This window comes from Epinephelus lanceolatus, chromosome 8, assembly GCF_041903045.1.
Source record: "Epinephelus lanceolatus isolate andai-2023 chromosome 8, ASM4190304v1, whole genome shotgun sequence".
NCBI classification, from domain to species: Eukaryota; Metazoa; Chordata; class Actinopteri; order Perciformes; family Serranidae; genus Epinephelus; species Epinephelus lanceolatus.
The window spans coordinates 12,007,593-12,034,120 of NC_135741.1; the positions used below are offsets into that span (position 1 = coordinate 12,007,593).

General features: G+C 41.5%; 2 protein-coding genes across 4 annotated transcripts; one reads left to right on the forward strand and one right to left on the reverse strand.

Moving 5' to 3' along the window:
- Positions 1-2,149: 2,149 nt before the first annotated feature.
- apex2 (APEX nuclease (apurinic/apyrimidinic endonuclease) 2) lies at positions 2,150-6,088 on the reverse strand. Its single transcript, XM_033628360.2, has 6 exons — positions 5,927-6,088; positions 5,739-5,822; positions 5,349-5,529; positions 4,873-5,016; positions 4,417-4,486; positions 2,150-3,434 (listed from the first exon to the last, which is right to left on the reverse strand). Exons 1-6 carry the CDS (start codon positions 6,039-6,041, stop codon positions 2,298-2,300), a joined length of 1,731 nt encoding a protein of 576 aa, XP_033484251.1. The 5' UTR covers positions 6,042-6,088; the 3' UTR covers positions 2,150-2,297.
- On the forward strand, positions 5,384-24,943 carry LOC117258342 (protein bicaudal D homolog 2). 3 transcript variants are annotated; one of them, XM_078169840.1, is made up of 10 exons: positions 5,384-5,515; positions 7,634-7,966; positions 10,107-10,319; positions 10,524-10,676; positions 12,416-12,925; positions 14,654-15,535; positions 16,775-16,954; positions 19,112-19,263; positions 20,987-21,347; positions 22,473-24,943. In XM_078169840.1, exons 2-10 carry the CDS (start codon positions 7,715-7,717, stop codon positions 22,476-22,478), a joined length of 2,709 nt encoding a protein of 902 aa, XP_078025966.1. In that variant the 5' UTR covers positions 5,384-5,515; positions 7,634-7,714; the 3' UTR covers positions 22,479-24,943. The 3 variants fall into 3 exon arrangements, with proteins under 3 accessions (XP_078025966.1, XP_078025965.1, XP_033485053.1); XM_078169839.1 differs by lacking the exon at positions 5,384-5,515 and adding an exon at positions 6,326-6,636; XM_033629162.2 differs by lacking the exon at positions 5,384-5,515 and adding an exon at positions 6,326-6,531.
- The last annotated feature ends 1,585 nt before the right edge of the window (positions 24,944-26,528 follow it).

Sequence of the window (26,528 nt, forward strand, 5' to 3'; positions counted from 1 at the left end):
AAGTGCAAATATCTGGACACTGTCAGTATTTATCTGAGTGTTGTGTTATGTTTGGTGTTCAGTGTTTCATGAAAGTTAAATGCCTTCAGCTGACAAACAAAAACTGCATCATGATTAAAGTACTCGGCTCACCGGTCTACTTTACAGTACTCATAATGTCGCTGTGCAGCTGGCAGTGTGAGAAAAATGTGTCACTGTGGAAAGTTTCTGTTCATGACTTCTCTGAGGTTCAGCTTTGTATCATCAACTCACTGCCACCGCCATCTAGTGGGCGCAAACACTGAGGTACCAAAGAACATCAGGTCATGAGTAAATAAGAAATAAATGGCAGTACATGGCCTTCTCTGTACGTCTACAGATGTTTGCATTGGTTGTTACTTGTATATAAATCTCTACTTGGGCTGGTTCGTTCTTGTCTGTGGGGCTGGTACAGGCGGGGTGCACATTGGACAGGTCACCAGTCTATCACAGGGCTGACACATAGAGACAGACAACCATTCACACTCACATTCACACCTACGGACAATTTAGAGTCACTAATTAACCTGCATGTCTTTGGACTGTGGGAGGAAGCTGGAGCACCTGGAGGAAACCCACGCTGACACAGGGAGAACATGCAAACTCCACATAGAAGGGCTCCCTCCCGAGATCGAACCAGGTATTTAACTGTTTTGTTTTATGTAATGCATTTTAACGGGATGTTGTGCTCGCTCATTTGTGGTGTGCAACAGTTGTATTTGTCCTACTTGTGTTGTTGTAACCATGTTTTTGCTGATCTCTTGGATAAGATTTTTTATCTCAATGAGACTTTAACCTGGTTAAACAAGAGATATACACATTATACAAATATAGTAACCAACATCATAGATGGCATCCAGGTGTGATAATTAGAATATTCACTCAATTATCAAAATAACTGACATTTTAAACCATTGGACTTTAACTGACCCATTCCTGCACACACCAGGTTCATATATGTTTTATACGTTATCAGTCAATGAGAAAAAGCAGGACTGCAGCTATTCTCAGAATTGATTCAACTGACAATTACTTTCACAATGGACTTTTATCACAGCAGACATTGTCACAGTAGGAAAAGCACAGGTGAAACTGGTAGCATTTGCAATGGCTGAGTTCCATAAAGTGTCCCTGTAAGCTGTTGCAGTGAGCCAGCATGGACAGTATACTGGTCTCCTTTGAGTGGAATGCAGCTATCATGAATGTGATTAAATACACCTGTGCTTTTCCTGCTATGAAAAAAGGTCTATTGACTGATTAATCATTTACAGGGTCTCGCAGATTGTCGAATAGTCTCAGAAGGCGCTGAATTTATTAATCTAAAAATAAGGCAATAATTGGTTTTAAAGTGTCTTAAAGCAATCAATAAAAATCTTAAAAATACCAAGACACAAAAGTCTGATATTAGAAAACGTTTTTCTGTTATTGCATTGTAAAATTTAAAAAATAATTGGAAACATCTATTTAAAAATAATAATAATAATAATAATAATAATGCACTAAATGCCCCTTGCATTAACATCACACTGATCAGGATAATGGAACTAACAACACATACGTTTACCACATCCAATGAAATTACATATGAACAAGCCTTTTCAAGGCAAACCAAATACTTTTCTGATAATATAATTTAATTGTTTATGCTTTCAGCATTTGATGTAGATTATCTCACTTTTTAACCTGAACAAAAAACTCATGTTTCTGTCACAGTTAATTTGGGCAGAATTGTCCCTAATCCTCAGTAATTGATGTCAGTTCATGAGTTTTTTTCCCTTAAATTTTAGCTATTTTAAAATTGGTTTCAAGTGGCATTAAAAAAGGTAGGAACGCTGAATTAGTATTTAAAACGTCAGGAATGCATGGTACAATTCCCCAGTTCCCAAGGTGACATCTTCAAATTGTTTGTTTTGGGCAATCAAAAGTCCAAAACTCTAAGATAATCAATTTACACTGATACAAAATGGAAAAATGTTGCAACGTCTCACATTTCAGGAGCTGAAATCTGATGATATTTAGCACTTTTGCTTGAAAAATGATGATCAAAATTGTTGCAGATTAATTTTCTATTGATCAACTATTGATTGCTTAATTGTTTCAGCTCCAAGATAAAATAAAACCAAGCTCAAAGTAATAGAAAACTACCGTCTTTTATTATTTAACAAAGAAAAAAATACAGTCAACATTTAAAATCTGTGAAATGATGAGAGGTCTGTAGCAGCCTTACAGTGCTTGTGTGAGCTAAAGGGAAAAAAACAGTGGTTGGAACAGTAAACATGTCACTTCCCCTTCTCAACCCATAAAAAGAAGTTACAGCGAGCGTCAGGGTTGGAGGCATGTCCCTGAGGACGGGCACACACAAAGAACTGTTTGCCCATGTTCGGCCCCTCTTTTTTCACAGTACGAAGCACACAGGGTTCCCCGTGGACCTTACAGGAGGGTGGCGGGGGTGGTCCATGAAGCACTGACTTCCAAAACACTGATGATGCCCCTTTCTTGGTGTTTGAGTTTCCCACTGTTGGCTGTGAGGTTAAATGTTTTGTCTCTATCTGTTTGTCTTTTTCCTGTGTGTTGCCACTGCTGCACAGCTGCGATGAATTATCAGGCACAAGGTCAGTGTCTTCAGGGACGCTGCCTGTGACTGAGGATGCCTCTTTGGGGTTCTGTGATGAGGTATCTTTGTCCATGCTGGGTGTGTTTTCACACTGCCTGACAGAGGCTTCAGTAGAGGAAATGACATTTGTGGGTTTAGGTTTGAAAAAGGAAAGGAGGCTGCCCTGTGGCTTTGAAGATGTCTTAACTGTCTTCGTCTTTTTCCCCTTGGGGACAACAGAGTCTGATGTTAATAACCGTTTTTTGCCAGAGGTGTTTCCTGCTCCGGATGGGTTTAAATTCTCCCTCCTCTCCTGCTCTTCCTGAGATCCAGGTAATGCATCGCTCTGCTCAGACTGAGCTGATTTTTGGTCCACCTTCACAAAGAAGCGGGAGAGTTTCTGCTGTTTGCCAGCAAACTCTGGCAGGTAGCGTGTACAGAGGGGAGGAGGCTTGGAGCTCGGCAGGAGTGAGCAGCTCAGTTCCCCCCACACGGGGCAGTGGTCTGACCCCTCTACCTCTGGCATGATGTCTGCTGCAACAAACTGCTCCTTTGCGAGCTGGCAGTCAGCGAATATGTAGTCGATGCGCGTGCCATAGTTGGTCTGCCGCGCTCCAGTGAGAGTGGACCAGCATGTGAAGGCGCTGGTGCGAGTTGGGTGGAAATAGCGAAAGGTGTCCATGAATTTTCCACCGTGGTTGGGATCTGTTGATGTTACCTCAGATTCTCCTTCATGTTCCTCCTCATTCTCGTCCTCTTCTTGTCTGCCACTGTACAAAAAGCCATTCAGCCACTTCCTCCCAGGGTTTTCATCAAAATCATCCTAAGTAATAAGAAAAACAAAGTAAGCAGAGTTTCATGTTAAAAATGTGCATCCACTGTGCTCATTTGACAGAAACATAACACTGACATTTTGTCACAGCTGACACTAGTCGTTTTTTTCATGCAGATTTGTTTGATTAAAAACATGAAATAAGAGATTTTAGAGGTGCTAGTGAGCAGATTTTGTTATCTTTGGACAGAGCCATGCTAACTGTTTACTAAAGCTGTAACCATAAATCAATAAGTTGTTAACTACTGAATTAATTGCCACCTAATTTGATAATAGATTAATCAGTTTGAGTATTTTTTTTTTTTTTATGAAAACAGGCCATAATTCTGATTCCAGCTTCTTAAATTTGATTGTTTCCTTGTTTCTTTACTCATCTATGACAATTAACTGAATATCTTTCGGCTGGTAACAAAACAAGAAATTTGAGGATGCCATCTTGAGCTTTGGGAAACACATTTTATTGGAATTTTTCGACATTTTATAGACCAAATAACTAACAGGAAATAATCGACAATGAAAACAGTCGTAAATTGCAGCCCTACTGCTTTTCCATTTTTAATGCTAAGCTAAGCTAACCAGCTGCTGGCTGCAGAGGGTGGGACCAAGTCATTGTTTTTTAAGTCACAAGACAGTCACAAGTCTTTGCACTCAAGTCCCATGTCAAAGACAAGCAAGTCCCGAGTCAAGTCCTAATTAAAAACTGACAAGTCCCAGGTCCTAAACTTTGAGTTTCAAATCCTAAATGAGTCATAATGTGCTTCTCACCACAAGTAACGCCACTTTAACAACAGAGTAATAATATATTAAACTTACAAAAATCATTAATGCTTTTTAAAATTTGTATTTATTTGTTAAAACAAGTGCAACTGAACTTTATCATAAAAAGCGACCACATTGCACTAATAATTAGTACCACAACAGAATTAATTTTGTATGTTTCGGTGCTTTCTTGGTGTATTATAAACTTACTTACATTATCACTGGGGTCACAGTGGTCTATTTGCCGGTGAGATGTGTTTACATCTCCTAAAACAATCACGTGGCTGAAAAACAAAACAGAACAGAAAAGAAAAACTATTAACTCAGAGTTTTTAATGAGAAGAAGTAAGTTGGAACCTCTCAAAATACGTAGTCTAAAATAAGACTATTAATGAAAGACTCAATGTTATACTTTCATCACATTTTAAACTGCTGTAAGTTTTGGTGAATTTTATAGACTTGTGACATGAAACATATCAAAGTGCATAGACAGCAAGGTACATGTGTGCCATAGCTTAAATTCAACTTTGCAACAGGTATAAATTGGTAAAAGGCTACATTGTAAGAAATAAGGTCAGTCAAAGGTCTGTGGTGAAAGCAGGATACAGCTGTGCCTCATTGTAACTACAACCTTTATTTTCAGTCTGTGGAAATTTTTCTGAACTTTCACCTGCCATCTTTCAGTATAGCTTCAGCCCGACTCTGAAGCAACTTGTAGAACTGCAGTTTGAACCGCTTTCGCTCCGGCTTCTCAGGGTCAGCCCGTGGACAGTACACATTGATTATAGTCACAGTTTGTTCTTTGTCCTGACACCTGGGGGGGTAAAACAGAGTCAAAAAGAGGCGCGGACATCTACGGCTTACAGCTACTTAACGAAATGAATCATACACACATCAGAATCTCCCTTGTGGGCTTTGGCAACAATAATGTTTTGATTAACGACTTGCAAGAGAAAACTCTGAATTGATCAAAATCTGGCTGCTTGTAAAAACTGCAAGGGATATGCTAGTAGTGCTTCAATAGTTACATTTTTTTAAAAAAATGATATTAGTACATGATCACAGAAAATTCCCAATACAACACATATAACATGCAAGAAGTATGTTGTTATCAGGAACCTCCAAGTGGAACATTTTTTCTCTTACATGATCCTGTGCTGTGTGATAACTGCCCGTCCTTCATTGTCCAAAAGCTGCAGCTCCTCGCCACAGAACTCAGCCTGGTCACCATAACATCCAACAGCCCCTTCATGGTTAGTCAGCAGCCCTGTGAGACCCTCCTCAGCAGCAAATGGAGCGGCACTGTCTTTGCAGTAGGTAGCAACACCTGTGCATGAGAATTAGTTTGTATGGTGTAGAAACGTGTATCAACGGGCAGTGGCATTAACAGGGATATTCTGTTACTTTAATAATTAAGTGCCCATTCAGTGAAGGTCATTATGGCAGTCTTTTATTTTGGAAGGCCACTGATATTAAAAAATAAGGACTTTTCTGATTCAGAGACACAGATTGAATTGTTATGACAGTGTAATGGACCTGAATAACCGCTGCGTCCTCGACTGAAGCTGAAATAGGAGTTGTAGCCGTCAACAATGGCAGTTCTTTCATCGAGCAAGTCTCCTGTGGTGGAAAAAATGTATGGGTTTATGTTTTCTTTACTATAAAACAGACTTCTGACCGATAACGTTACATGATAGTTCCCGCGTTTTCCAAACACCACTTACTTGTGACTTTTGTCTCTTGAACACAGATAATATCTGCGTCAAGTGAATCAAGAGCCTTTTTAATGCCTCCTCTGAAAGTCCTGATGCCATTTATATTCCAGGTAACGATCTTCATGGTGCAGAACTAAGTGGAGACAGTGCAGCCAGGCAAATGTGCACATCCGGAAGTGAAACGGAAGTAAAGAAAGGAACGCGCGGAAGTGCATTTCTACACGAATCTTTTATTATTTATTTCGCTCGTTAATTAATGAAATAAAATGGTTGTATTTATTTTATTCATGTTTATTTTTTGTCCGACATCAAAAACCACACAAATACATGAATTAAAGAGAATTTAGTGTAGTTGCATTTCGCCGTTGCCTAGCTAGAGGGGGTAATCGTGCTTTCACGTTTTCGGCGCGCTTTTAACACCCAAGCCCTCACTGTGTGTGAAACCAGAGAACCGGGTGGGAGGAAGGAAAGCGGCTGCTCAGCTACCTGGGCTGGTTGGTACCCCCGGCTACTGGCGTGATTAGCAACCGTTGCCGCTGACAGTTACCTGAGGAAGTACACAGCCAACGGTTACGTGCAACTCGCGAGCTCCATCTTTGAATTAAACCCAGAGGGTGAGTGGCTAGTTTGGCTAATGGTCGCTATGTAGCGTTAGCTAATTAGCTTGTCTGGCAGGATCCTGATTGACGTTAGCACCGGAGAATAGCCCCGTGAGCCGGGTAATGTGATGTCGTCTATTACGTTAAGCCTAATTAAATGTTTCTAATTGCAAAGACAGGACGCTAGCTAGCTAAATTCTTTAACTCGTCGTTGCTAGTAGCATCACGGTGCCATTTGCTGCCTGCATTATAGCCTAAAACTAGTCTTGCTAGCTGTCCGGCCGTGTCCTGTTCCCAGTCCGGTGTCGTCTTAGGTTTTGTTTCCCTGTCAGAATATATTTCACTCTCTCAGATACCCTCTTACTTTGGAGTTATGGGGACGGGCATGTAATATGTCACCACGCATCCTTAAATTTACACTTAGTTGATGCTACGAAGAACTAGTTTGACGGCTATGTGAAACAGATGCTCATGGGATGTGCATCATTTGGCACCGGACAGCCGGTGGCTGGTGTTTCCATCTTCGGTCAAAGAAGAGTACACGAGGAAATGGGGGAAGTCAGCCCCACCCAGTTGATACTGATGGCCAAAGTATTCTTAATCCATATTCTTTCCACGGCTACTTTATGAGGGACACTTGGGAATACCACACTTCCCACAGCTGTCATAACTGTGTAGCTAACATTAGCTGTAGCTATCAGCGTATTGTGAGATGACGCTGCTGATGTTGAAAAGCAATTTGGTCAGTGATGTGTACTTGCCAGCCTTGCATCCCAGTTTCATAGCGACAATCTTTTAATACATGGCCTATTTAACTCCCTTTTAAGAGGATGAAAGGCAGCAATATGCTTGTTGTATGCCCAGATTATTAGTTATACCTACTAACTAAATATTTGCAAACTGCAGCAGTAGATAATTTATAGCTTTGTTTTTCTTGTGGCCATTTGGCCCTTTGAGCTCAAAGTATAAGTGTTTTTTCCATTCACTCAATCCCATAGTTAATCTTCCCCTTTGCCCAGTTTGTGACACAATATGATTTATACAAAACCTCTTTGCCACACCGGCTATTGTTCTGACTAGTTTACATAACCACCATCTTTGTATTTCTCCTCTGTAGTCTGGAGGAATGAGAGTGGGGGAGTGAAGGAGGCAGGTGTCCCAGAAGAACGTTGGCAGACAAGTTGGAGGCCAGGCAAGGATGCTGGAGGCCGATGCAGATGCAGCAGGTGCAGCAGCAGAGAGAGAAGGGGAGGTGGAGATGGGGAGCGGAGACTTGAAGGCTGAGGTGGTGCGGCTGACTCTGGAGCTCCAGGAGGCCACAGAGGAGAAGCTACAGGCAGCCCGCTATGGCCTGGTGGTGCTGGAGGAAAGCGCTGCCCTCAAGATGAAACACAGGCAGCTGGAAGAGGAGCATGAGGCCCTCAAAGGGGAGCTGCAGCAGCTCAAAGAGGTAGGAACACCTCAGGCTTTCTAGTTATATTTAGACAACGTTAGGTTTGTGAAGGTCTCATTCCCCCTGCAAATGTTGTTTTCCAATAACACGCTACTACTGCTTTATGACCCTTTTTTACCACACATTTCTTTTGCTCAGTGAAAGCAGATTTTTGCCTTTATGGATTTGGTTTGATGTAGGTGCTGCTTATAATTGAAAGAAGCATTTCCTGTATTCAAATTCACACTGACTGATGAAAGTTAGTTGAGACTTCCAACCAGCATGTGTAGTGGATTTTCACAGAATGTTCTTGGATGTCACTTTTTTCCCCCATGTTGAAAGAAGATTACAGCAGGAAGGAACACAACACTGGTCGCAATCCTTTTATATACGTAAATTTACGCAAGCTAATGTAACACACTGTGGGATTATTGCAGGATATATTAAACAAGATGCAATAACACAGGTTTGTGGACTTACCTGCTGCCACATGGCACTATTGCCAAAATGTAAATGCAGTCAAAATTTAAATACTATCTATCGAGGCTGCTCATTTTAATTTAACAGCAGAGGAGCTGCCAGTGTACGCAGTCGTCCTGTAAAGATACCATTGTGTCTTTTTCATAAGCACCAGTGACCTATGACATGAATTTGATTGCTCATCCCTTAATTTCATTTGGCTAACTCTGTCTTTCTGCTACCACAATGACAGTTCTGTTACAGCTGTGACCTCATGTTATACTTTGAATGAAGAGGCTTGTGAGCACACGCTGAGTCAGTTTTGCTTTCGTGTGTCATCTGATGCCGATGGCGTCAGAGGGAGAACACTGTTTAATGATTAAGACAACTTCAACAGCCAATTAGTCAGCACATCCGGTGCTTTTACAGTATTACATTTTCTCTGTTCATCTTAAACTGATTTTGATACTTAACTGCACAGCATTAAGGATTACATTAGGTTAGCGCCGGATAGTCAAGATAAAAAGATTAGACCAATATGTCAATGCTCAGATTATCATCTAATCCATGTCTTTCTCAGCTGTATTGTAATTGTGACACATGCTTCTCATTTCTGTTCTAAACTAACTAGTGTTTTATTTGAAATCTCTCTGTCAAGTTGCCAAATTGACAACTTGACAGTTTTTCTTCTAAACTGCATGTTATGTCATAATTTATGTGTAATTTTAATGCTCATGCACATGCTGACATTGTGCTGAATGACTGATGTGTGAGGGGTTAATATTGTTTAACAGTTGTGAACTTTGGCACAAATGCACCAGATGGAACTTGAAGTTATTGGTATTGCTGAAAAAAATGGTTTATATAAGAAGTTAATCCCATAAAATTCAATCCCATCATGTGGGCACATTTTGATGGTGCAATTGTTTCATCCACCTATTTACATTGAGACATTTAAAATCCTGCTTGCAAGCAGTTGGATATTTAGCAATGTATTTGTGCCAGACGAACACTAAAACTGGGCCATCCTGATGTTTTATAACCACGTATCAAGCAAAGCTCTTTATGTCTTAAGGGACGCAGTGGTACAGAATTTCAGCTATTTTTTATAATCTGCATAAACCTCATGTCTTGGCTGTTTACCTACCTAGGCTTTGGCGGGGTTTTAGCAAAGCAGGGCGGACTCATGTGTTGAGAATTGGCATAATTATATAACCACATCACGATGATCAGTTGAGCGTGTTTTGTAGCATGTTCATTTCATTTAGCACCCTATTTAATAGATCTTTCATCTGCAGTTACTGATGCGTAATGCATCAAGGTTGCTGATTAAAGCAAGCTGTGAAGAAACGCCTGCAATCACAGCATTTAGTGTCATCTATTAGGCTCATTTTAGCACATAGGCTGGATAAAAAACACAGAAACAGCGTGGAAGCTGCTGTTAACGTCTGAGGTGTCTTGTTACCCAACCATTAGAGCCATTTCCTCACTGTAATCAGGTTTAACGAGATGGTTGTCAGTGAAGTCCTTTCCCCTTCCCTTGTTGAAGATGCCTACATTTACTGCCTTGATATGAGAAGCACAGCATTAATGCATTTGTGTTTCAGTACTGCATATTATTCCAATGTGTACCTTACTGCAGCCTGCCAGATACTGCGGGTTTTGCCCTGACCTTAACCCTTTTTTTGTGTGTGTAAAGGCATTTGCAGATTCTGTGAGCAGCCAAAAGCGTGCAGCTGCTGATGGAGAGTGCCGGGAGGAGAACCTACTGCAAGAGACCGCCACGAAGGAGGCTGCCATGGCAACCCGCATGGAAGAACTCCAGGCAGAGCTCAAGCAAGCACGCCTTGCTCTGAGCAATGCCCATGCAGAGATTGATAGGCTGGGGGTTGTCTCAGGCCAGCTAAAAAAGGTATAGCAGCTCCCTCATGCACCTGTATACTGGTGTTATACTGAATATCACCAGTTCCTGTCTTGTCATTAAACATAAAATGAAACCCTGAGACCACTGGACTCATTCCCAAAGTAAAATTAACTGTGCATGACATGGAATAGGTAATTGTGCAGTTTAAATTTTATGCTTTGCAGTGGCTTAACAGTGGTTTGTGTTTGACAGGAGTGTGAGTGTCTGGAGGCAGAGAAGGGCCATCAGAGGGATGAGATGAAGGAATATAAAGTACGTGAACTGCGCCAGTTGCAGGACAACAGCGAACTAGAAGAGGAGAACATATCTCTGCAAAAACAGGTGTCTGTGCTCAAGGAAAACCAGGTCAGTTATCACTCAAGCTACGACTTAACCAGATACATGTAAGTTCTACCTGCTGGCTTTAATTAAATGGATAGATAAAGAATAAAAATCAAGATATACAGAATGGTACTATTAAATATATTTGTAAAAATACACGGTCAAGTGGAGAAAGTGTTTACACGAACATTGCACCATATTATTGTTATCTGTTTGTTTTTCTGAACTTGTATTTGTGTTTGCTAAGTACACATAGGTGGTTATTAAGACACTAACTTATGGTCATTGTAGCGCACTGCTTGTTTGCATTTACTTTTCCTGCATGAGAGTGAAACCACTTTGCATGCAACAAACTTGAAATCTCTGTCATGTTTGTTGACATAACTTCACAACTGGGATACACATTGGCCACTCCTGAGGAGACTAGACAGACCAGTTGCTGGGTGATTAATGCTGTTACGTACGGACAATTACGTACCTCCCACAGCTGAGCACAAAAGTTTGATCACCTGATCTGTTTGTCAGTGAATTCCCAGTGTAGCTGCCTCCCCTGAGAGCCAGACATCATGTCCAATGAAATATTTTGCTGGCAATATGCAGCAGGAAATAAAGAGATAATTATAGAAGCATGTAGCACTATGGCAACCAGGCTCCAGCCTAGCAGTTTCATGATTTACAAGTGATTGCTGGACACTCAGTTTCAGAATGTTTTTCAAGTCTTGGATGACTTTGAATGTTTTGGGAAATAATTAAGTAATAATTTGTATTTTTAGCTGAGGACAAAGTGTCCAACATTGAAAGGATTAAAATGATAACTTAGGTACATTTTCTCTAAAATCATAAAATTTAATTCAACACAAATGAGCAAAAATAATGTTAACATACACGTACTGTTTTCCTCAGTTAATGATTTGCTATCATGCAAGACAAAAGCATACTGAAGGGTCCTAATTTGTGTCATTGCATCATAAAAAATACCAGAAATGCTAGCTACCAAAGTTTTATAAACATATGCATACCTTCCAAATGCTTCAGACATTTTCTGTAGTTGCTAACATCTCAGTCTTACTCCATGTGCTCAAAATGCATTGCAAAAATGTTGATAAGGATGTTCTGTATTATTGTCAGTTATATTATGTAGTTATGTGAACTGTCATTGCTCAGATTCTTGAGGATGGGAGACGAGTGCTTCCGAATGCAGATGTGAGTTCTGTGTACGTTACAGCTCTGCCAAGACAAACTGTCCATGACTGTTTCTAAATGTAGCCGAGGCCTGTTAGTGCGTCCATGATCCTTCAGCGGACATTTAGATAACAGCTTGCTCTCGCCTTCAGAGTCGCTGAAATCCTGTCAGAAGTCCTTGTCTTGTTGTTTTACAAGAAACTCTCAAATGATTGAAGGACTCTCAGTCACACAGTTGCAGTTTTAATGTAATAGATGTAGTATTGTTATTATATGTATACTGCATGTAAATATTGGGTCAGGCAGCAAATGAGTCGACGAAATGGATATATTATATAAAGAAAATATACAAGATTTAAACTCTATAATAGTGGGAGGAATTGTACATATCCATTTCAAAGAGAAAGTAGGCGTGTGACTTTATTTCCAAGACAAAGTGGGTGTGTGACTTTAACACTGTTGTGCTGAATGCAGTGATAGGTATGTATGTGAGCTGGGGCCGGAATATGCAACGATATGTGTTGCATAAATCAAAAGAGAAAGATGTCTTAACAGCCGATGTGCTCCTTATTCCATTTTAGGTCGAGTTTGAATCGATAAAGCTGGAGCTGACCCAGAAGAATGAGGAGCAGGATGAGTTACGAGCTCAGATGGAGGAGGCAGCAAGGCTGAGGGAGATAGCAGAGAGGCAGCTGGATGAGGCCCTGGAAGCCTTGAAGGAGGAGAGGGAGCAGAAGAACTGTCTGCGGCGGGAGCTCTCCGCCCTGACCCTTAACCCCTTTGATTCTGTGGGGAACCTGGAGCTCCACTTGGAGCAGCTGGATGACAGCCAGGAGGAGGGCCAGGGGGGAGAGGGAGAAGGGGAGGGAGAGGATCAGGACAGCGGCATTAATAACGGTCCTGGGTCTGCTCCCGGTTCTGCTCACCCTCCTCACTTGGGGGGCTCAAAAAGTAACGGCCTCATCCATCGCTACTCCACTCCACGCAACAGTGACGTCTTCCTGCGTGCGCCAGCGTCTGGGCTGGTGTCGGACCTGCTGAGTGAGCTGCACTTTTCAGACAGTCAGAAACTAAAACAGCAGCTCCTACAGGTAGGCAACAACACAGCATGTGTCACTCTTTTAAACGTATTAATAGTGCACCAAAGAGAAAAAAAGATTGGAGCAGTGTTTACTTGCATTGTATTATTTAAATTACATTGACAAGATAAGTAATGCCAATTTGTAAGAACTTAATAATAGCCTTTACACTGCTGCAACACAATGCACTCATTAATGCAGTGTATATTAGCATTTTCTATTATTTACAGAACTGCATGAATCTGTTCTAATCAGGCCGAATAGTGAGGAAGTCATACAGGTTGGTTTGTATCACAGCTGTTGACGGGGAAGTCTGCCACTTCCTGCTTTAGACCACATCCCCTGTATGTTGGTGAAGGAGTGTGCGTTTCTACAGTCATCAAAAGCACCTGGCACCACGTCATATCATCTACTAAAGTGGTTCTCAACCAGGGGTCCGGGGACACCTAGAGTCCTTGAAGGAGTTTCAGGTTGTCCCTAGAAAAATTGGGAATGGTTAATTTTTACTATTTTATCACTATAGAAGTGAGTCCAATGTGAGTAAGAGTCATAAGAGTGAAAATTCTAATCACAGGTTTCACTTCCTCTGTGGTTATCGCCTTAACTGCTGTTGACAACAGTTAATGATATCTGACAACCAAAATCTTTTCAGATGGAGGTCCCTTAAGTGAAATCTTATCAAATGGGGGTCCATAACCCAACGTGTATCAACTTAAGGGTCCTTGACACGAAAAACTGATCTTCTTCACCAAGCAATTCAGGCAACTCCCACTTGATACAGTCACACCTCACAAATACAGGGTACTTGAGAAAGTCAAGGATGTCTTGAACCATCATCCCTCTCTGTCTGAAGGCGATATATTATTCATGATGCACTTAAATCAAGGGTTGGGTTAGTGAGCGCCAGCCCACCAGATGTTGGGTGTGGAGCTGAATGGGGTCAGCTGCCGTTTGACATGAAAAATGCATTAAGAAGAGTAAAGGTGGTGGGGGGAGGAATTTGTGCTATATGAGAACTGTTCTTTTGTTTTCTCGAAAGTAATTAACAATCACTGTTGGCCTAGCTTAGATGAGAATGGATGCTTATGAACATTTTTCATTCATTAATAATAGGGAACCATTATTCTTTTTCATGTTTTTATGTTACAGTGAAGGATGTTGATATCAAATGTGGCCAAAGTTTTAAATAATGAGGTGAACATATGTAGAAGCAGCCGTGTGAGCAATAGCCTCAGGCATCCTATCATTCTGAATACTCTGTTTCCAAGTGTGTTTTCTACTCTGGCTACAGTATGACGTCAAAGTATGCTAGATTATTTTTATTTTTTTTTTTTTTTTAAAAATATGATCGTCTGCTGCTGATGTTGTTAATTTTTCCTCAATTTTGGTTCATACTCCTGCTGGAACACGTCCGTTTGTGTTTAAAAGTTTTTATTTGCACAGCCATTCCACCAGCTGCAGTGACAGCACAGAGAGTTGGAGGACTTGGGAATGCTGACCAGTTAAAGCAGAGTGGGCTTTTTTTTTGGGTTGGGGGCTTAAAGAGACAGGTGCTAAACAGAGTGTTTCAGACTGAGAACAAATACAGGTGTTCCAGCAGTGACAGTATGAGGTAATTAAAGGATTTTTTGACCATTAAAGCATTTGCATTTTCAAGTAGAAACCTTAAACAGAACAAAAAAAGTGCATATATGTTAATTCCTGTCAAGATTTTCATCCTTTGTGTGTTTGCGTACACAGGCAGAGCGAGAGAAGTCCGGTCTGGCTAGCAAAGTGGAGGAACTCCAGATGCAGCTGGTAGTGACCAAACAGGCACTCAGTCAGCAAGAGGACAAGGTCGGATCTCTCACCCAACAGCTGGATGCTGTGCATAACAGCCAGCAGCACAACCAGGACGCAGACGACAGGGGAAATGATGAGACAGATAATGGCAACGGTGGCAATGCGGTCTTCGACTATGAAGTAGACACCAAGAGCAAGGAGGTGCTGGAGGCGCGCATGCGGTCAGCAAGTGAAGAGCTTCTGAAGTTGAGAGATGAACTGTCTCAGGCAGGCGCTCGATACAACACCCTGGAGCAGAGATACAAGCAGGAGAAGGACCGTTGGAGGGCAGAGGCCCAGGAGCTGGCCGACAAGATCCGTCAGTGCATCAAGTCCAGCAAGCAGGACCAGGAGCGCATCAGTGAGCTGGAGAAGGAGATCGGAGCCACACGGAAAGTGGCGATTGATTCAGAAGGGCACTTGAGCGTCGCCCAGGAGGAGCTGCTGGCGTTCTCTGAGGAGCTCTCCAACCTCTATCACCACATCTGCGTGTGCAACAACCTAACGCCCAAACGAGTCACCCTGGACTATTACCGCGATGGTGCCAGGTCAAGTGGTGCAGGAGGTAGTGCACGAAGATCACACTACGTTTACCCCCAGCACAACTCCCAGAAGAAGCCACGAGCCAATGACATGTTCATCTCCAAAGCTTCAGCACTGCAGTTCATGGGGGAGGTGGACAGTGCAGGAACAAGCACTGAATCTCCCACCTGCCCTGGATCCCCTACCCTGGATTTCAGGGACCCTTCAAACGTCCGCAACTTGGTAGCAGTCATCCGTTGCCAGATCAAACACCTGCGGGTAAGACAGCACTGTTTATTACATACAGCATGTCAGACATTAGAGTGCTTCTCTACTAGTACTTGATTGTTTGTGATCTGAAAGTTACAGCCAGTGCAGAAACTCTAATTGCTTCATTGTGTTTCGATCACTGAAAGCCAGGCTTTTGTTCTGGGCAAAGGCCTTTCCTCCCTCACAGATTTCTTGCTAAGCGAGGCTCAGCTCAGACTGTTAGATGTAGTTGAGTAGCTCCCATGTCAGCTCAAATCCAACGCCTGGAGTGGGACTTGTTGACACGTGTGTGTGTGTGTGGGTTTGAATGGATTGGATTATCAGGGGTCAGAGTCCAGTTGTTGCTTCGTCTACAGAGAATCCTTTCAGAAATCAGCTGCGTCTGGAACACTGGGAACTTGTTTCTACATAGTTAAACACATGTACTTGGTGTTCTACATTGCTACAGTTCTATTCAAATCATATACTCGGCACAAGACATGCTAGTTCGTTTAACTTATTACCCAGAGGAAAACGGGAGGAGTTTGGATCGGCATGCGAGACTAACCAGTGGCTCTGATCGTCAAAGGCAGCCCTTTTCTCTGTCTTTTCATACACGCACATGCACTCTCTGTCATGGATAGAACTGCGTGCATGACCGGTACAAGTCCTGAGCTGTCCACAAACGTAAATGCGTAAAGTATGTCTGAGCCTCACACAAACTTGTGCCGGCTGGATGTTTTCTCACTCAGCTGAACAAGAGAGGCCTGAGAAGCCTGGACTATGTGTACGTTTGTGTGCACACTCAGTATGGCAATGAGTCAGGACATAAATGTTATTTGTTCACTTTTATTAAGTGAATTCTGTTTTGTGGGATAATGTGCAATGTTTATAATGCATGATGCAAAGAGCCGCACATTTCAGCTGCATTTGAATAACGGTTTTGTTTGTTCAATTTTGACTGTTTTCAGAGTGTTTTCCTGCTTTAAGGCTAGCAAACTATTTTATGTTTAAACTTAGGGAACTTAGTTTTGAGGAACTTCCCTGGTATAGTCTTGTAAGAAATCTTAGATTACTTTTACACATTTTAAACAGATTGTTTGGTTTCAGCCCTTGTTGATAATGTGATATTTGGATGTACCGTATATTAAACAATCCAATACTATAAGGCGAAGAGGTTTTCAGTGCTGAAATTCTGACAAAAGTTTAACGTTGTCGGTGAAACAAACACACTAAACTCACTCTTATGAATAACTTGTCTTCTCTCAGGTGGCAGTGGACCTCTGTCGTCAGAGGGGTGCGATGCCTTACTCAGGGTTCAGCAGCAGCGGAGAGGCAGAGCGGGATGCTGAGAGCCTCATGGAAGAAGTCCTCAAACTCAAGTCCCTTCTCAGCACCAAGAGAGAGCAGATTGCCACGCTCAGGACTGTCCTCAAGGCGAACAAACAGGTAGGTCACAGCAAGCGCTTGCAACACTGCAGTTACAGGCTAGTCTTCCATTGTAGGGTACTGCTCTGAATCAGCCTGACCTTTTGTTGCCTGTCAGTTGAAATAAGCTGTCCCACATTTGTCCTTTTTGGTTTACATTATGTTCTTTGCGTGTACATAAGATCCTGAGAACAGCTGCTCTGGTACAGCAAGATTTTTGTGAAATGTAGTCTGTCTTCTGTTGCCTATATTTTTTACTTTTCTGAAAACAGATCTGACCAAACCAGAAGAGCAGGTCTCCACCTTTATCCACACATTATCATGACACAAGCACTTTGCTTGATCTGTATTGTCAGTGTCTTGTCTAGACAGTCCCTTGGGCTCACGTGGTCCCGCACACGTACAGTGTGATGTTGCACTCCTCTCGCCTCCCCCTGCTCTTTCCTTTGGCTCAAGCACTGCATGGCCTGCTTCTGTCATTCCTTTACCTGTCACTCTCCTTTTCACACACACATGCTCACTCACTCAAGATAATCTGTTTGCTGATCCATGCTCACATACGGTAGTTTACCCTCTGAAGTCTGATTTGTAGGACTCTGTTGCCTCTCCGTTTGTTCCACCTATGTAATCATGGTTTGTACATGAGACCTTTTGCATTGGTTATTGCAGTCAAGTCACAGATAAAGACTCACAGTACTGTTTGCATACTGTCTTCATTACCAGATAATTTTATTTGCTTTCCTAGCTCTGTTACTGATTGCTCCTAAACAGAGTACATATTGTAGGAATGTGAAATAGGAATAAAAGGACAGTAATGATGACAATTATAATTTTAGTGTTGGATCACATGTAGAAAAAAACTACTGATTAACTTGTACATGTTGGATGGTGTTCCCCACCCTGCAGCAGGAGCCTCAGTACACGTATATCAGGGATAAACAGTTACCAGCTGCCGATGACTTGCAGTTAAATTCATGATGGTTAGTACGACCATTTTAAAATATTAATCATCTTTAAAACCATGTTTGATTAATGTGCTTTGAAAAACTCACAGTTAATACTGAGCATCAACCAAAGTTAGACACAGTGTCCCAGATGCAGGAGCAGCATGCAGTGTGGGTTTGTTTTATTATTCCCGTGTTAACAGAGTGGGTGTGCAGCAAGCAAACCAGTGATGCTACTGATCAGTTGTCCTCATCTACAGAGATAGACACTTGAGCAAGCGTTTCAAAGACAGGCTGTCTTTAATGTTACTGCACATGTGTTATGGTTGTCGTCCAGCAGTCAGGAAGAACTTAACTCTTTCAGCACTTATTAACAACACCATGATAATACCAATAGCTGTGATAATTTTACTAACTATAATCATGCTATAAACTCCTCATAGTGTTTCATTTCACATACATACATGCTTTCTGCTCCCAAACTGTGCAACAGCATCTCCCTCCAAATCAGATCTGCCACCTCCACTGACTCGTTAAAGTCCAGGCTCAAAACCTTCTTTTATTCATTAGCATTTGAGTCCCTCTGACGTGGCTTTCTCTGACGTGTGCCTGTGTGTTGTCTTTCTGAATGTGTGAGCTGTGTACCTGACCGCTATGTTGCCTCTTGTGTACGTGTTTTGAGCAACGTATTCCTTCTGTACAGCACGTCGGTCAACGTGAGTTGTTTTTAAATGTGCTTTATGAATAAATTTGAGTTGAGTATCACGTATTAGCATACATTCACTTCACAGAAATGACCGCCAGTTTCTATAAAGATAATTAACTGGCAACATTTGAAATACAAAAAAGGCTGTTAACACTTTCTGTTGTTCTGAGGGTATTTCCAAAACCCACAGAGGCCCAAATTAGGGATAGAGACTCCCTAGTATGATGGTGCTATCAGTTTAGAATAAGTGCATGATCAACATTTTGTCGTAATCATTCAGCCATTAATCAGCCATTATTGGTCTGGTTGATTAATGGCTGTGATGTTTAGAATTTTTACGGTTTGAAATTGCTATATTGGAATTGTGACACTAACACGGCTCCAAGTATCAGTTATTGGTCTCCTTGATTATTAATAATCTGTATCAGCCATCATCTGTCACCCCTAACTTAAACACCCCACTTTGAAAAGGGAACAATGGTGCTACAGCAGCATATGATTGTGCAATTGTCTGTCTTGTCAACACAGACTGCAGAGTTGGCTCTGTCCAATTTGAAAACCAAGTATGAGACAGAGAAGAGCATGGTGTCAGAGACCATGATGAAACTACGGAACGAGCTCAAAGCCTTGAAGGAGGACGCTGCCACCTTCTCTTCACTGCGAGTCATGTTTGCCAGCCGGTAAGTTTTCCTTTTATGTATAAGTAAAAAGCATCATATTCAACCTTGTTATAAAATAAGAAAACCCTGTATTTACTTACAAAGGAGATTTTTTAGAATTTCTCAAAGCTGAAACATGTTAATTAGTTCTGATCGTCTGCTCTTAACTCGTGTTTTTCATGCTTAGTAATGGTGCTCTTGTTGTGGTACAGCTTCTGCTGCCACTCATGTAATAAGCTTACCATGCTTATTACGCCTGTGGACAATCCACTGGTTCACATGAAGATTATGAACCACATGCTCTGCCCTGTGCCAATGGGGGAGGAGGCAAGGACAGATTTGTCCCATCAAGCCAGGTCACCTTAGGGAAGGAGAGGCCTAACGTACGCTGGAGTTGGGTGGGATGTTTGATAGGGTGGGGAGGTGCTGTCAAGGGTTAAACTTATAAGGGCTGTGCCGAATGCTAAATAAACATTTGACAACATGTCTGTTATTTCTGTTTGAACCTGGTATTTCTGCACGGTTGCAGACAAAGATTAGGCTCAAGTAAAATGAATATTAAACTATTTGTAAAATAATTCCAGATGTAATGATTTGCTAAATTCACAACATGGTTTTGTCCAACAAAATATTCTGCTTCAATCCATATTTGTTGGTGTTTAGCCCACGTGTGTTAATGTGGTGGTGGTGTAGTAGCAGTCTTCGCAGCACCGTAAGTTACATTCATTCATTAAAGAAAGCTGATTTAATAAGAGACCAACTTATTTAATCCGATAAATCCCTTTATTCAAACTGAGGATTTTCTTAAAGGATTTTTTTTTTAGGGTGATAAAATCATAAAATATGACGACAGACTTTCAAAGCTTCATTTGAAAACATCAACAGAAGCTTCAGATGTTTACAAAAAAGGACATTCGGTACAGCCCTAAAACAAATCACAACACTTTACTCACTAATCACTAACCTCTTCTGTGAAACCGTTGGCATGAGGGGTGATTTTGTGTTGGGTTGAGTGAGGGAACTAATTTTTTTTTTTTTTTTTTCTGTTTTTGTTCTGGACAAAAGAACGTTTGTTAATAATTGCCAGAGAAGCTTCTTAGACATGCATTACCTGTCTGGGCCGTCTCCAGACAGTTATGAGCCGGCATATGATTATCCCTAAGAAGGATTGTAGAACAGACAGTGGTCAAGGACTGCTACTGTCTGTTGCAGCTAAAGATTACAGCTTAAAGATCCTTTGGTTTGTAATTAAGTTTAGTGGTGCCATCATGTGGATAACCTGAGTGACTGCATTTGTGTTCATTTTTAAATTCTTATTTCAGTCAAGTTTGAATCCTGTTGTTGTCATCTTCACATACACCCCTCTTATCTTTCTCTTGAAACTGTTATTAGTGTGCAGTCAACATAAGGATTTGCAGATTTTATTTTGTTTTATATCTATGTAAAGTCAATAATTTTGTGGTCCAAAAATATAACAAGTGTGAAGGCATCACTTCAATAACTTGTGATCATTTGATGTTTTGCCTTTGAATTTAACAAAAACCTGCCAGATTAATCAATAATGACAATAATCTTTAGTTGCAGATGGTCCGAGTGTTTGGTCACAGCTGTTCACAGTGTTTAAAGTTTGCATACAACACTAAAAGTCATGTTTAGCATGTGTCGTGTGTTTCTGAATTTGTGCTTTAACGTGTTTTTGCCTGCGTGTGCATGTTGCATCTCTTTGTTGTGCATGATCTCTCAGGTGTGACCAGTATGTCACCCAGCTGGACGAGATGCAGAGGCAGCTGGCAGCAGCCGAGGATGAGAAGAAGACTCTGAACTCTCTGCTGCGTATGGCCATACAGCAGAAGCTGGCTCTCACTCAGCGTTTGGAGGACCTGGAGGCCCCTCTGTCTCCCCACAGCCTGAACAGCAGCCCCCGACGCTCCCGGGCCAAAGAGCTGGCCACCAAGTCAGGCCGGGCCCCACGGAGCCCTCGAAGCAGTCCAGCGCGCCCTCCACTGAGAAGCAGTCCACGGGCCAGCCCTGTTCTCGGTGGCAGCGTGTCTGCAATGGCCACGCACCACCTGCGAAGCTTAACCCGAAGCCTCCACACAAGCCCTGTAAGAACCTCTCTCTCTCTTTGTCCCGACAACGCCGTCCAGACAAGCAGCCGCTCTGGCAGAGGCAAAGGTCTCCCACGGGACGCCACCTTCGTTAGAAGTCATAGTGTCAGTGATGTTTTTAACACAGAATCAAGTTCTGGCTACTCTCCAACACGTAAAGGCTCCACCAGCTCTGCAAACAGCGAGATAATGGTAAAAAAAACACAAGTCAGTGAAGCAAGAAAAGGCGCGTCAGGCCGGAGAGCTTCAGTCCCTGTACGTCAGGACACCTTCATAACAACTCGTGTTGTACCGGCCTCATCCACCAAGCTAAAGTCTTCTTTGTTCTCTCCATCCATAGAGAATCTAACCTCTACTAAAGCGTTGTGTGTGTATCCTAACACATCTGAAGCATGTGGTGAAATTAAACAAAAGCCTGATGTAAAACCAAACTCAGATACGTCTGTTAGAAGAAAACAGTTTGGTTACAGGTCTAATTCTGTCCAAGCAGCAGCGGCATGCCGCAACACGTTTCAGTCAGATGCAGCCCCTCCTCAGTCGAATGCTAAATCTTCAGGGGCGCAGACAACCACATCCCAGCCTGGTTACAATCCACCTGGTAAGAACAGGATGACAGGCATCTGTAGGGAGTCGAGGCGTAGATTATCCACCTCCACGAGTAGAACCACTGAGGAACCGCTTGTTATTGTGAGTAGGAGTGGCGGTAATAAAGCTCAGGGTACACCTGCCAGGCCCCGCAGCGCACACTCTAAATCATCTCGCAGGCGGTGAAATAAAGTAGGAGCAGACTTATGCCTGTACGACACCACTTTATCTTTAGCTATACATTATGTTATAAAAATAAATAAACCATCCTTAATGCCATAATTGATTAAATCTCATATCTTTAATATTTGTGTGTGTTTTTGGACAGAATTTGTTTAGAGCTAATGCTAGCATTGTTTGCTTTTATACACCTCATGTAGCTGTTTGCAGGTCCTAATTTGCTGATCCTTTTTATATGTTGTATTGATCCATTTATCCTTATGAATTACCCTCACCCTTTTCACTTAATTTTCATTTTTTTTTTTTTTATTTGAACTAAACATGTTTCTTTGTCTCTGTCTCACCCTGTCTCTGTAGCGCTGAAACACTCCTTCCATTACTCCAAACCCCCTCTTCTCCATAAGGACCTGTCTTCATGTTGACTCCCCGGCTCCCTCCTCCTTTCCTGATTCAAGACATCCTGTCCATCCCAGATATGATGCAACATTCCCCCCAGTCTACCCACCAGAACCATGGATTTTTTTTTTTTTAAAAAAAAGAATCTCTCATCCCGTCCTCTTGGTTTTCTCTGTTGGAGCGGAGAAACCTGCATGCAGCCTGGAGAAGGATGAAGAGACAAATGTGCTGCTCATTGCTCTGTGAAGTCATTGACTGTCTTGTCCCGAGTGGATCCAACTCCCATCTGGTCTTGTTCAAGGCTGCTGTGTGTTGTGGTGAACCATTGACAGTATTTATCCCAGAACGAGAGACCTTTTGGTGTGCAGTATTTACTGTCCTCAGACTCTGATTCAAGGCTATGATCTGTTTTAAGGCTTTACGTCTTTACACTCTTGCCTTTAGTCTGGCTTTCTGGTCAGGCCTGTCTGGCGTCTTTTAGTGTCTGTAAGCCATTAGATCATCTGTGATAGCCCTCCCAGGTAGATGTTTTTGTAGAACAGTGCAGCCTTAACATAATTGCTATCCCACAAGTAGAGAGCCTGCTACCGTCTTGAGGTTTCCCCCATTTCCACTGGTGGTATTGTTACATTTTTTTATCCTGTTACATCTCTGGCTCTTCGGCTTTTGCCCATCAGCCACGCCCTTTAACTAGCGGTCAGTAAACATTTCATTGATGGAAACAGATCAGCCATAAGTCCACCACCTCAGGTCAAAAAGAGTAATCAGAGACATGATTTGGGAGATCTTTAATGCGTATCTTACTTTGCAAACTATGCAGACCAAGTCAGGACAGTGCCTGTATACTTCCTGCTGTTCTTTAGGGTCAGGGTGGGTTTTAAAACTTGCCTTTCTTTTAGTATACAGTGGCTGACTGCAGCTGCTTTAGCATTTCTCTTAATAAGCAGCTTTTGGACGTCATCTGGAGGTGCCAAGGGGCACAAATGCAAGCATCCCATTGGCTGATAATGTAATTTCCTGCCTGTTTGGCTGTGGGTTTTAAAAGACTCAAGTGGCTTGGTTTACCTAAAACGAATCGTAACATATTGGGCCATGCACATTTCTCTTGATTACGTAATCATTATAACAGTTCCCATTCAGCTTCTGCTTTTTCTCACTTTGAACAGCAAAGCAACGAAACTCATGTTTTCTACTCCATCATGTCACCATGCTTCTGTCTGCTACCAAAATAGGCATGTTGTAATGAACTAGTATTACCCACGACAGGCTAGTTTTCTTCTCCTGTGGCTACGGCATCCATTGTTTTCATTTAGGAATGCTAATAGTGCAGTGTGTAGCAGGCTGCTGTTAGAGTCGCTGCTTGTAGAAAAATTAAATAATACTGTCCCATAATTTTAAAAGCACTTCTCAGTGCTTAATATCTAGTGGTACATTATGACTAAAAACAAAGTATGAAAACAATAGGGCTCCAGCAGCAAGTGTTGCTGGGACCCCCTAATAAATTTTACTGAACAAAAATATTTCAGAGAGATCTAACTCCAACCTGGCATTGTTTTGCAAGGCAGAGCTCCTCAACCAGGGGCTCTTTTCTTGCTGCTTGTAGAGTAGTTTGATGCCAGGGCTGTGATTTGAGGACAGTGGCACATACGTTAAAACTAAACACCTGTCTCATTGAATGCAGTCTAAACTCAAACTGAATCCACCCGATGAGACCAATCATGATCTTTAAGACCACATTTGGAAAAAGGATGTTTAAGAAAAGAGAACTGAACGTAAGAAAATGTTGACATCCATTTTTTTGTAAGCTCACCTGTCCCGTGGTTCATAGAAAAAAGGCCACATCCTGCTGATTTGTTTATTTTTAGTGCCTTGGTTTTTGAACTTGTCTGTTGTTTTTAGACTACATCACATTTTCTGAAACAGAGGCTACTATTCAACACTGTAGTTGTGATCTTTTTCGACCAGTATGTTTTATTTACTCTTGAGGAAACTCAACGAGCAGTGTTCACACTGAATAAAGCGATATCTTATTTTGTTGAAATGTTTTCATTTTTTAGCTGGCATGAACCTATTAGTAAAACTAATGGATAATAAATGAAGGAAATCAAGTTGATAATGTATCAAAAACACTGCCTTGCTAAAAAGTGGAAATGCTTTAACATTGTGTCCTGTTGCTTCGAAGTTTGTAAATGGATTTCTTAATCTATTTAATTCACTCCACAGATGTGTGTATAATTTAATTACCATTGTTGTATAATATTTTAACTGTATTTATGTGGTCTGCGTTCTGTGTAAATTGTTCTATAGGACGACATGCACACACTCCGCATAACACATCTGATGGTCCTCAACTTTTTATGTGTATGCAGTTTCCTTTCATTGACCTGTGAACCACTTTTGTCATGAAGAATAAAAAACAAGCCAACACTGTATGTTGACTGTGGTCTTTTGAATTTAAACACAGTGTTTCGGGAAGAGCACTCCCTGGAAAATCTGACTGGAATTTGTTTTCCTGTTCGGGAGGGAAAGGAGGGAATGTAAACATAAACCAGCAGTCCGTGCTGCAACATCACTTTTGGTTTACATTTTAAATGAACTCCAGCTGAGTCAAGAGTCTCTGATGTGACTCAGCTGAGCAGTTTGACTAATGCCCAAATTTCCATGTCAGGGTGCCTGTAAAGTTCAAGAACAGCCCTATGACGAGCCAAACTGTCCGGGGGTTGTCCAGACATAGTTAATGTTGTGCAATCATTTCCTGGGATTTGTGAAATTTTAAAAAATCCTCTTCAGATGATCTAATCTGCTGAAGACAGACCCAAAGCTAATGAAAAAATAATGAAATGCAACCTGTATTCTACAAAGGACTTAACAATTTCATATGTGAATTATTACAACTTAAGTCAAGATTTTTTTATTACGTGTTTTTACTCTTCTTTAGACATAAAAAAAGTTGTGGTTTAAACTAAAACATATATAAACCAATTAAAAAATGTTAAATATCATGTGAAACTATAAAAATATATTGTAATGCTGTTAAACTAATGTGCTCACACTTAACAAATTCTAATACTGTTCAATGCTATGCAAAAGCGTTGAACTCCCAAGTGTCACTCATCTCTCTTTCTACTCCTCCCTTCCTCCCTCTCAACTCCTTCCTCTTCACTCCTCAGCCCCCCTACCCACCTCCTCCTGTTGGACTTCATGAACATTTTCTGCTAAAACAACAAAAATATTGTCAAAGTATTGTTTCTGTTACAAAAAAACTGTACACTCCCTTTTTATAACATAATTGATTCACAGCCAAACATCCACTGCAGATGAAGTAAGTGAAATATAGCCAGCGATGCATGATGCCCAGTTTATTGGAAAGATGATTAACTGCAATTCCCTCACAACATATAATCAATATGTGGAAATTTAACAACTCTACTAGATGTTACTTAATATTACTAGATTTTATTTACCTGCCAGGAGCTCCTATTATAGAAGCATTAGCAAGATATTCTTAAGGGGCACAACTGCCATCTTGGTTTTGAGTGTTTTGTGTTGCACTGACAACACCTGGCCAGTGGGGAGCAGTCTATGACATGACGCACTGCGGTCCACTGTAATGACGAAAATGCAACTATGGCATCAAAACCCATGCATATACAAGAAAATGGCTTTTAATCAGCTGTCCACTGCAGTGACCACTACACGTGAAAGGGTTAACATTAGAGTTAAAAGCAAATGATTAACCAAGTGCATCAAGATACAAACTTCATACAGTATCAAAACATTAAACATTTACATCAAAGATTTAAGCCTTTAATGAACCCTGAGTTCCTCAAACCTGTCGATCAAGTTTCTTAATCTATGGTGGATTACTCCTGTCAGCGTGAAGCAACGCATTTGCTTTACAGCAGAGATTACAGTCTTTACTGTTGGAACAGGTAGCAAAGGCGAGCCTGCAGAACAAGTTTGATAAGCGTCAAATGTCCTCTTGAGGACTTCAGGCAAATCAGTAGTCTATTTAGA